We start from the raw sequence: 12,412 nt of genomic DNA on the forward strand, positions 1-12,412 counted from the left end.
TATTGGTATCTGGCTCAGAATCAACTCTTTTCTTCCTCTTAAGGAGAAGGTTGGGTCTTGCATTGGCAGTGTGAAGCAGTGAACAAGAGAGATTCAGAATTCTATTGGTGTCCCTCCTCTGTTCACCAGTACGGATGAACCAGCATGTGTCACAGAAGAACAGACACATGGGGAGACTTAAAATACTCAAAAGTAGCATATGTTGGGAGAGGAATTAATGGGAAGGAGTTTTTAATCCTTGTAGAATACAAAGATATCAACTATGTTGTATTTATATATGTGTGTTGCACTCACAAGAAGAAAATTGTTAGGCTTGGCTAACTGCTGTGAGAAAAACAAAAAAAAAAAAACCAAAATAAACAAAAATGAAGCCCAGGTACTGTAGGACAAATGCCTCTTCCTTCTTTCTCTCTCAAAATAAAGCAGGTCTCTGGACTGTGTCCAGGGATCCAGCTCCCTCCAGGCAGTGGGGTCTCTCATCCATAGAACCTCCAGGTTCTCCTTGCTTGTCCATGTCTGAGGAAGGTGGCAATGAATAAGAAAGGGGGCAGGGAGTGAGAAGGGGGAGGGGGAGGGGAAGGGGGAGAGGGGAAGGGAGAAGAAGAGGGAGGGGAGAGGAGGGAGAGAGAGGGAGAGAGAAGGAGGGAGGGAGAGATTATTTAAGGTGGCCAAGCATTTGGGAGGCTTCAACAAAACGAAGACACTCGGGTATGTCCGTTTGTATGTATGTATATTAAATCAATCAAAAACAGGTCAAAAGAAGCGAAAACGCAGTTTCCAATCCATTCTACCTTCCTGCTCTCCTGCATGGCTTGGTAAGGTTCCTGAACCTCAGTTAATACAAAATGCAGGCTGCAATTGGATGGTTAGCGATGAAACTAGGCAACTCTGGACAGCACAGTCAGACACATACATGCTTTCCCTAATTGGCGGGAGTTAAGTCGCTCTCGCAGTCACCGCTAACACTTACCACAGCAGGTGGAAACTGAGTTACTTTACCAGGCCTTAGACCAGTAATTCTGTTCTAAACCTGGGGGCTTGAATAGGGAAAGCCTTGGCCCCGCCCAGCACGTGGCCACGCCCACCTCTCCGAAGTCTGGAGGGGCGGTTGCCTAGCAGCAGGTGTTAGAGTCCTTGACAACCTCTCTCAGACAGGACACAGCACCATGCCAGAACAAGCGGTAGTGACCTTGCGCTATGGGCCCTACAGCGCAGTGGGCCTGTCCGTGGAGCACCGCACCTCCCGACTGCAGGGTCTGCAAGGTGGGCCACCCTACCAAGGGCCTGGTTTTGAGCCTTAGCCTCCCGGATGCAGCCTGAGTCCCCTACCTAGACCTTCCCTCCTCAGATCCCAGGCAAGCCGCCTTCCCCAGGAAGCCTTCCCTGATGACTTAGCACCTCCCTCTGACTCCCCCTGCTTGGATATAAAAGCTGAGAATGAACATAATCTGTGAGTATCGTAAGTGTTACCGGTCAAAATATACAACTTTTAGGAAAAAGCAGCTAACTCCACATTAGGATTTGGGAAGTTTAGGATGAGGAATAACAAGTGACCTTTGTAAGTCAAGTGGCTGCACAGTGACCAGCCTGAGATACTGTCCCTTGCTTGTTCATTTATGCAGCTAGGCCTGTGTTAAACACGTGTGCATGGACGCAGGCAGATGTTGGTTGAACTGTTGAAAAGGGTGTGTTGATTAATAAGAGTCGTGCTTAAAACCAAATGCTCTAATAAGTCTAGAGGACACAAAAATCAGTTTGGATCCAGCCATTAGGGATGACTTACTGGAGGAGGTGGTATTCAAAGTTCACACCTAAAAGGTGGGTAAGCTTTTCACTATTACAAAATGTCACTCTAAGAAAATAATTGAGAGGTTTCTGTAGCAAATCCCTTAGCATCTGTGTTCCCAATTGTGTCCATTGGACATAAGCTAGAGTTGTTTGGGAAGAGAAACTCATTTGAGACAATGTCTCTGTGAGATTGGTTTGTAGGCAAGTCTGTAGTACATTTTTTTAAACCAGTCATTGATGTGGGGAGGACCCAGCCCATTTTGAGAGGCACCACTCATGGTCCGGTGACCCTGGGTTCTGTAAGATCGCAGGCTGAACGAAGCTACAAGAAGCAAACCAGTAAACAGCACCCCTCCATAGCCTCTACTTCAGGCCCTGACTCTGAGTTCCCACCTTTAGTTCGTGCCCCGACTTCCTTCAGTGACAGTGGAGTGGAACTGTGAGCTGAAACAAACCCTTTCTCCAAGCTTCTCTTTGGTCCTGCTGTCTTATCCAGAGCTGGAAACTCCACGGTAACATTGATATTAGTTTGTGTCAGCTTCCAAATGCTTCAGGCTATGTGCCTTGGACAGTAGAAATCCCATTTCCTAACATGCTGGAGGCCCTGGCTAGGTAGGGTGATTTCTGGTGTAGCTCTCTTCCCAGCTTGTTGATGGCCACTTTCTCTCTTGCCCTCTGGTACTGAGAAGGTGGATACCGTGTCAAACAAACTTATATCATCATCAAGGAAGACACCACAGATCCTCTTTTTGCGTTTTTAAAAACACGTTTTATTATTTATCTTTGACGGTTTTATACAACATACTTTGATCAGATTCGCTCCCTCCAGCCCCGCCCCCAGCTTCCTAGTCACTCACTCGGGCCTGCTTTTTACAAACTCCAAGCTAGTCAACTCTGTGCTACCCAAATCCTCTGGGGTGTGAATCTATCTTTTGGGGCATGGCAAACCTTCTTGGAGACACACCCTTAGAGAAAACGACTCCTCCTGCCCCAGCAGCTATTAATTGCTAATGACGTCAAGGCTCAGAGTGGTACTTCATGTCCACCTCTCCTTGGCAGGCTGGGATTTTGTCTGGCATGAGCTTTTGCATAGCATCACAACTGTGAGGAGTTCACACGTGTGACTGTCCTGTTGTAACCAAAGCCGACTTCACTTTAGTCTCTCTGCCCCTCTGTTGCAGAGCAGTCTCCTGAGACTAGGCAATAGAGAGGGTGACATTCATGTGGCATGTAGGGTTGAGCTCTCCTGGCCAGCTTTTATAGTTCTGGAAGTAAGCACTCATTTTACCCATCTGTAAACTCTGAGGGTTACAGAACGGCTGGCCTGGCAGGGCGTGCCCACTGGTGCAGTGGTGGCACCAACGTTGTGGGAACAACTAAAGACTTTCTGATTGGATTTAAGGGGCACTCTACAAGTCAGAACCCGTTCCCAGTACCACTGGAAGCGTGACATTGTTGGGTAGGTTATAAACTCTAAAGACAAACCTACCACTATTTTTCTGAGTGTTAAACCAACTTCCAAAGACTTATCAATATACCCATAGATTAGTGGATCTCTCAACTCTCTTAAGAGAAGCATCTTCTTGCAATAGATGGCAACTAGCAGAGACCCACAGTTGAAAAATGTACAAAGAATAAGGAACTCTAATCCCTTCAAACCAGGGGCTTCCTATGACCGCATTTAACCTCAGTTATAGCCTAAAGGCTGGAGTTAGGACTCGACACACAAACTAAGGAAAGTATAATTAAGCCCATAGAGGTGTCATGTTGCAGCACTAACTAAATATCACAGTATTGCAGAACCATCATTTGTCTGTTCCCAGAGTTTTCCAACATCCTAAACAATAGCGCTACTTCGTAAGTAGTAACTCCAACCTCCACCCCTAGATCTCCTACAGTCTAATCAATCTTCCATCCCAGTGCATTTGATATGTAATATGCACAACATCTGCTTATAGGCCTGCACTGTGGCCAGGGGACGGCATTAGCAGAGGCTGAGCACAAAGGCTCTGAAGATGAGATAACCTAGTTCTGACATGGCCTCTTCATGAGCCTCCCTTTCCCTGTTGGTAAAGAGACTATGAGCCCCGCACTGTGAGAAATGCAGAGAGACCAGTGAGCACCATGCCGCATGTGGCAAGGACTTATTTCAGAGACAGTCATTAGGAAAGGAGGGGCTCTCTCGGGACATCTAAGGAATGGGAAGTAGTTCAGTCTGGTAGAGGATGGCAAGAGATGGTTGGGTCTGTTTTGCCCTTGACATCAAACAGTCAGGAAAGGTGCCTAAGTGAAGAACCACGAGTTAGCCTTAGTTGGAAGGCAGAGGCAAACAGATCCCTGAGCTTGAGGCCAGCCTGGTCTACAGAGCTAATTCCACAGGGCTAGTGCTACACAGAGAAACCCTGCCTTGAAAAATTATAAATGAATAAATGCCGTAATTTGTACCTTAAAGTCCAATTCTGAAGTGAGAAATTGCAGAAGAGAAATGGAGGAAGTTGAATTGTTAAGAGACACCAAACCAGTATGTAGAAACCATGTTCTAGGATTTAGAAGAAATGAAGGCAGGATCGAGTCTAACTATAAACAAGATCTGGACACCAATGGCATTCAACGCCTCCCTTCTCCCGGTCTCAGGCCCTGGCCTCTCCCATTTTGTCATTCATTTGGCCAGAACCTTGCACCCATTTTCATTCCTCCTCGGTTACACCTACTACTCAGCCTGTCAGTCTATTTCAGAGTCTTTGTCCTTGGTGCATACCCATAATTCAATCCTTCTTAGCCCTGCCAATCTCCTTTCTCCACCATTTCTGTTTGGTCGCCATCATCATTATCATCATCATCCTTCTCCTCCCCCTCTTCCTTCTATTCCTTCTCCTCTGTGTTGTGCCATGGCTTCCGGCCTGAGCTCCCTGTAACCATCATGGTCTCTTTGTAGTCTGTTCTCAGAACCAGAGCAGGGCTTTATGCCTGGATAACTCAGGTGGCTCCCAGATCACTTGGGATAGATGACAACGACCTTCCAAAGGCCACCCAGCTCCTCCTGGCCTCCTTACACATCCACTCCAGCCACACCCACACCCTCACTGACCATGAAACTCTCCAGGGATCCCAGGAGCTTACACCTGACGCTCAGGAGGAGCTGCACCTGGGATGCCTTTCCCTCCTCAGCCTCCAAGTCATCAGCCCCGAAAGTCACCCTCATGGACAAGCCCTTCTGGAGTCTTGTGTGCGTGTGTGCATGTGTGTGGCATACCTTGTGTGTTGCATGCTGACACTCATGTGTGCAGTTCAAGAGATAAATCAATGGAGTCGATTTTCTCCTTCCACCAAACTAGGGCTTGACGGCAAATGCCTTTATCCACTGATCTTACCTCCTCACCTCACACACACTTGGATAAACAATTCAGCCATTCCTATCTGCCCCATTCCCTGCTGGGTACCAGTTCCTAGGATGGTGTCTGGTACACAGAAAATTGTGACCACATTTCTATTCACCCCAGATGGGGCACTAACAGCAGACGGAAGAAACCATTTCACCCACATACAGAAGCAGAAGTGGGCTAAAGGCAGGAAAGGCCAGTTTCACCTGGGCAGTGAGTCACAAGGGCTGCATCCCTGGAGCTCCCTGCTCAGCTTGCTGATAGCTCTACTGAAAGGGTCTCCTCTCCCCTAGTCATGGCTCACTGCTTGGATGACCCTGAGAGAAGGGTTTCATGATAATGTTACTTTTGAAACATCCAGGAAAGAATGTATCAACTTTGAGGGCGTAGCTACTCATCAGAAATATAGAGCCACTTGCTGGAGGGAGACTGGAGCAAGAGACAGAACCAGGCAGCAGGGCAGAGGTGTTTGCCTAAGGACAGAGTAGGAGGGGCCAGAATTGGGTAGTGAAGAAGTGGGAAAAAGTAGAAGTACCAGAAGGCATGTTAGACCGGACCCCAAACTGTTGAGCTCCAGCTGTCTCCGGAGAGAGATGCATTTACAGCTGTGGGTTGTGGAAGGATTAGAGAATGAAAATTCATAGGTTTCCAGTTGAAAGACAAATTGGGCAGTGAGCTTGGAGGGCAACTTGGGAGTATCTATAAAATGGTAACCCACACAACAGAAACCAAATGTCTCCTCCCCAAGTACCTTCTTTACTGCAACCCACCCCCACCCCCTCAGTTAACACAGGTGTCATACTAGCAATGCTTTCTGCAACATTCTTGGTGGGGGAAAAAAAGGAAGCAATCAGAAACTGCAATGGTTCGAGTCATTGCAGCACGTCTGTCACCTGGCATGGAGGCGGAGACCTGGGTGGGTGAGCCCAGCACTAGGCAGGTGTAGAGCCTCTCCTGTGTCCCCTGCACACCATGATCTTTCTCTGCTTGAAAGGGCAGATGACAGAAGAGGGACATAAGGTAGAGTCAGGCCGGTTTTTAAAATGCTGTCCCTTTCTATAATGTCTAAGATTTTTACAGAATCACAAGTCCGCTTTACATTTGTAATCTGAAAATCTTTTAAATGTACGTTTAGTTTCGGGGAAAGGGTGTCCTAAAGAAAGACAGAGAGACAAAAAACCAGTATACATCTGTAATCCTGGCTCTTGGAGAGTGGGGGGGTGGAGAATTAGCAGTTCGAGCCATTTTGGGCTACATGGGGCTCTGAAGGGGGGTGGACAAAAGAAAAGGAAGACAGGCAATCAGTCAGTGTGGCGATACCTGTGATGCCAACATTCAGGAGACTAAGGCAGAAGGGTCATGAGTTCAAGGCCATCCTGGGCCACCAAGATTCTGCTACCACCACCACCCCAAAAGTAAGGAGTTGCAGGGGAAAGAAAGGGTGGAGGAAAGAGAGGAAGGAAGGAGAGTGAAGTAAGAAAGCAGGCATGGATCAGAGAGGAACAGAGAGGCTTGGTGAACATCTGAACTCATGGTTTCTGGCCTCAGAGAGGCAAGTAGGTAAAGGACTCAGTGGGGCCAGAAGCTGAGCTGAGGCCTCGGGTACAGGCTGCTGGTCCCTCTTGGGGAGGGGATGGTATTTTGAGGAAGTCCTGGGGGTGTCTTTGATGGCTGTGGAGGTTTGGAAGGTGTCTGCAGGTGGCTGATTTGGAAAGTAAGCTGTGTATACCCGTGCTTGGTAACACATCTAATAACAGCTGCCAACATTTACGGAGGGCCTGGTGACCAGGGCGAAGGTGTTAATAGCAACAAAGCAGGGGACATTTACTCCCTCACCCCGCCCCCACTCTCCCACTTTAGACCCAGCGTTAGTGCCAGAGTGAGTGGATCTACTTGCAAGCCCTCCTCTGTAGGATCTGCTTCTGAATTCTGCGTATGAGTTTTTTTTTTTTTGTTTTTTTTTTTTTTAAATCATAGCTCTTTATCGTTTCCCGAAGCCCCACTGTCTTTGGAAGGATGCCTGATCTTTTCTGAACATGCCATGCCCTAAGCAATCTGAACGCTCTTGTTCTTTATTAGTCAGGAATTATAATGGCTCAGCAAAAAAAGGAACCGTCTCCACTAAACCAATGCTTAAAAGAGCCTTAAGTAATTGCCCCGGCCATGGTTTCTCCTCATCTACTGTACTTGAGGCTGCCAAACGATGCCCTCAAAGGAATTAGAAGGCATTGGAACTGACCGTTAAAAATGGAATCCATCTTTATTTAGTCAAGGTACCCAAGTGCCATCCTCCTATCCCCAGCGATGCATTAGCTGTGTTCATTAATGGTCACTGGCATCGCGTCTGCTCCCAGTAAAGAAAGGAAGGCAATCCGTCAGGACGCCAGCAGCACTGACATCACCCGCAGATGGTGCACAGCTCTGCCAGCTCGGGGAGGGCCTCTCCCCTGTCCCTGCACTTTATCCCGGATTCCCTGTGAGGGATGAGGTGCCACTTCAAAGAGGTGGGTGTTCTGCGGGTGGTTTACGACTTCTGGCTGATTTATGCTGGGGTTTAGCCACTTCCTGTGCACAGGCTTTGTTTCAGGGAACATGCTTATCTGACCTTTCTTTGAATAGACAACCATCTCAGTAGCAACCCAGGGAATGACGTCCCCCTCCGTGCCAAGCAGTGGCATTTGGGTGAGCTGCAGGAATCCCAGGGGGTTGCTCTCCCTCCTCCCTTTAGCCGGCACCAGCCATGCTATAGTCGGGGCTCACGACCTCCTCTCTGACAGGAAGGGATTGAAGTACTGAGGCTGATAGTGTGACCGATTCTGAGGTAGTCGTTACTAGAGTAACAAGTCAGACAAGGTAGCCAGTAGCCACAAGGGAAGGTGGTGGCACCATTCTGAGTTTGCTCCTTTGGGGAGCCTGTGTTGGCCCCAGGTTCCTGCAGGAAGGTCAAGAGGCATGCCTTTAAGAGTTCAGGTGCCAGTGCCTGGGTTCCTCTCTAGGGAGAGACGAGCCCTTCTTGTCTGCTTAAGTTGCTCATGGGAACCCTCCCCATTTGCCTTTCAACTCCATGGGGTGGCTCGTTTTGTGGACCAAATCCATTTTCAGTAACACCTTGTCCCAGAAGAGTAAGGCTGTCTCTATAATATGCTCCAAAGCCAGATGTAGCCTGAGTTTCAATCAGATGGGCCTTTCAGGGACAAGTCCAGGACAGCTGGGAAGTGCTTGCCTCCTGAGGTCTTTTGCTGCCTGTGCCTGCCTAGTCCTTGTCTCCTCTTCTCTCAGACTCCCTCAGGCCTTAGAAAGCTAACTTTAGCTGTCTGGAGAGGAGTGACAGCTAGACTCCCGCGCTGTCCCTTTCAGATTTCAGTTCTACAGACCACACAAAGCCTAGGTCCTAGAAGCCACGGAACTCCTTCCCACCGGTAGCTACTTCCTGGGGGGAGGGGTGCAATGAGCAGGGAAGGTGAGGTCAGAAATCCCTCCCCATGGACTAACAGCATGCCTCCCTGGTTGAGGAACTGTCCTTCCTAACCAGCTGGACCACTTCCAGTTAAACAAGTCACTGAATGCCCTCTTCAAAGATGTTTAAGACCAAGACACTAAAACAGGATACAATAGCACAAACACGCCAGAGAAAGGACACGGGTGTTCTTTGGAGAGAGGCATTAGCTGAGGTAGGTCAATTAGGGCCAGCCCCAGGTGCCTGGAGAGGCAACTGTGTTAATGGAGACCCTCACCGAGTCTTTCTCAAGTTTCTTTCCAGAAGTGAAATCCAAATTATGCAATTAAAAGTCTCACAGCTGGGGCCGGATGTTCTTGAACTGATTGAAGGATGAAGGAGTGGACACAACAACATTCCGAAACAGCGATTGTCTCAGTAATTAAATGCAATTAGCAGACAGAAATGTCTGCCCTTCCCCTCCGAAAACTGATTGGAATGCTGAGACTTTAAAAAAAAAAAAAAAGTGACCCCATCTGATGCTTTGTTTCTTCTAACCCAGTTGCTCAGCTGAGCAGGCAGGATGCTAAAGGTGAACTGGCACCAACTCTAGGATGGATGGGGCCATGAGAGCGTCAGGGGAAACAGAGAAGACTGGGGCCATTAGCTGTCTGGGGGGGGTGGAGTCGGGGGGGGGGGGGGCTGCACTGTGAGCTAACCACAGACCAGATGGAGTGGGCGGGGCTGTAGTGGAGACTTGCCTAGCCCGCCTAAGACCTTGGTTCAATCCTCATCGGAGGGGGAAAAGAAAGATTGCCTTAACAAATTATCTGTGGCTGGCTTGGAGGAAGGAGCCACTGGGTGTAAATGATAGATACACAAGCCTCAGACTCAGAGGTGAGATTAATAAACCCGTTTTCTTCTTAAAAGTCTTCTGATTATTATAGACATCATGGGAAGTGCTGAAAGAGTAAACGGTTTACATAATCTCGCCTCTGAAGGAGGAAGAACCACGGAGCTCCCTTTCCTCCATCTTTTTGAATTTTAAGACAGGCTCTTATTTAGTAGACCAGGATGGCCTCTAACTCAGTATCCTCTGCCCCAGTCTCCCTTAGAGCTGAGTTACAGTGTGTCACACCACACGAACTTCTTCTTTCTCACATACATAGTTTAATTAATACTGAGTATATGTTCTTAATCTATTATACGTATTTACATCCTAATTTTTGTTCTTATCACAAGTATCACTATATTTTAAAGTCCCTTTTTCTTTTTTGTTTGGTTTTTCACACAGGATTTCTCTGTGTAGCCCTGGTTATCCTGGAACTCACTCTATAGACCAGGTGGACCTCAAACTCAGAGATCTGACTCCTGAGTGCTGAGATTAAAGGTGTGCACCACCACTCCCTGGCTTAGGTTCTTCACTTAGGCACCTTTTCCAACTCTTTGATATCAAGGGTCGACAGACCCAACACTCTTGCTGTCTGCCATCCTCTACCAGACTGAACTGCTTCCCATCTCTCACATGTCCCAAGAGACTACCACCCAGCTAACAGAGTCCCTATTTTTTCCATATTTATTTACACATTGTGTGTGTACACACACCCGTCTACATCATGACACACACAGGTGAACACAAGAGGACAATGCAAGAGTTGGTTTTCTCCCTCTATGATGTAGGTTTCTGGGATTGACTTGGGGCTGTCAGTCTTGGCAGTCAGTACCCTTACCCATTTGGCCATCTCACCAGCCCTATAGCTTAAAATTTCCAAATTAAACTCTCGTTGTATGCACATAGACTAGGATGCTCTGTCATCCTTTTATTATCAGACTTGTAAACTGTTCACAGAATTTGGATATTATAGAAAGAACGTCTTGTGGCAAAAATCTGCCTGTCTTATTTTTTCCCCCCAAATCTGCCTGTCTTGTCCACTATAAATTACCCTCTGGAAAGGCAACCAAATTATATTTCCATCATCAGTAAAAGAAGTTGCTGGATCCTGGTCACCTCCAATACTGAGCACCATCTCCATGATGTAGAGCTGTGGGTGGGACTCAGTGGCCACTTCCAAGAGATGGAAAATTTCTAACTGTTCCTCCAGGCCTGAGGAAATTCACAAGCAAGACCTGTGTCACTTGGGTGTCTGTCTTTGCTTTCCTGAGACTTTAAGGACAAATGGAGGCCTGGGACTAGCTAAGTGCCCACAAGGCACTCATGACTGTGACCAACCAGGGAGGAGCTCTGACATCTATGAGGAAATGGACAAAGGCTAACGTGGAGTCTACCCACTTGTCACCCGCGTCTTTCTTCATTTTTCAGCTGTGTTGGCCAAAGACGGACATCAGATCATCCTGGAACCGATAGAAGACTGGAATCTGGTGGAGCTTGTAGTAAATGAGGAGACGGTCTTTCAGTGTGACATCCAAGACCTGGAGTTTGGTAAGGCTGTGGGAGGCCTCTGTCCAGCCCTCAGCCTTCTCTGAGCAGTCCCTCCGTGTCCAGTGGAAATGGCCAGGGAGCCATGCTTATAATCAAACTGGGCTTCTGTCTGCTTTTCAAACTCACTTCAAGAGCCCTGTTCCCTGTGGCACATGAAAGACAACATGTGTATGCTGGAGGGCATGCAATTGTGTGAGCACACACTCACACTCACATACACACCACATTCATACCATACACTCACATATACACACATACACCATATACACATACACTCACACACACCACATACACACTCACACAAACACCACACACAGATACACATACACACATACCAAACACAACACACACACCAGATACATACCACACACATATATAACACACCCTGACACACACACAGAGGAACACACAAATACACATACACAACAAACACACCACTAACACATACCAGATACACACATACACCACACAATATACACACCCTGACATACACACATCACACACACACACACACACACACAGTACAGTGCTGTGCTGCCTAGCTTCTTCCCCAAACACTATAGACAGGAAAAAAAAAAAAAAAAAAAAAAAAAACCAAAGCTGAGTCCAGCCCTCAAATGAAAATCAGGCTTTGTTTAGTTTCCTTGTTTTTTCCACCATAATAACGTATATCTTATTATTATTTTCTTACAACATGCTTTTTGTTCTATTTGTTTACTTTTTCTAGATTTCCGAGACAGTTAGTGTTAGCGTGCCCGCAGGATATGGCATGATCAGCTATATTCTGCAAAATTTCTGGCCCCCTAGACTGGCACCATGCCTGCCTCCCCATGCCTACGAGCAAGAGCTTCAGCAGTCCACCAAAGCTGCCAGAGGCTGCTGAACAGTTTACGTGCCTGTAGCCTTTGAGAACATACTCCCAGGGAAAACTCAAGATATATTCAATATTGCACCAGCTTGTTCACAAAGCTGGCCAAAAAAAAGTGTTATCTATTTCTCTAGGGGGCGATGGCAAACTAGACCCACTGTGTGAAGAGGCCAGGATCGCTGTGCTAAATGCCTTCTGACCTGGTGGAGCAAACAGAAGAACACCAGGGATGTTCTCCAGCCTACAGTACCAGCAAAGGGGGCTCAGTAGACACATGGATGGTGGGTGAGCTCTACCGGCTAGAACATGAAGATTCCACCTGTCCACTAGTCTGTCCAGTTTGGGTTTCTCATCCAACTGCCTAGGAACCCAGAAAAATAATAAAAACTCCTCCCTGGCAGCGTCTCTCAGTCTCAGCCCATAGGGAGAGCCCTCCAATATCAGGTGCACTGGATCTGAAGGAAATAAGAAAATGCAATCTAATAACAAAGCACCAGCCC

General features: G+C 47.5%; 1 protein-coding gene across 1 annotated transcript; it reads left to right on the plus strand.

Annotated features, from left to right (window-relative positions):
- Positions 1-1,166: 1,166 nt before the first annotated feature.
- On the plus strand, positions 1,167-12,111 carry LOC308428267 (UPF0728 protein C10orf53 homolog; the record flags this gene model as incomplete). The annotated part of the gene is made up of 3 exons (XM_080926682.1): positions 1,167-1,263; positions 10,925-11,044; positions 12,047-12,111. 3 exons carry the CDS (start codon positions 1,167-1,169, stop codon positions 12,109-12,111), a joined length of 282 nt encoding a protein of 93 aa, XP_080782808.1.
- Positions 12,112-12,412: the final 301 nt, after the last annotated feature.

Source organism: Micromys minutus (assembly GCF_963924665.1).
Source record: "Micromys minutus genome assembly, chromosome: 12".
Lineage (NCBI taxonomy): Eukaryota > Metazoa > Chordata > Mammalia > Rodentia > Muridae > Micromys > Micromys minutus.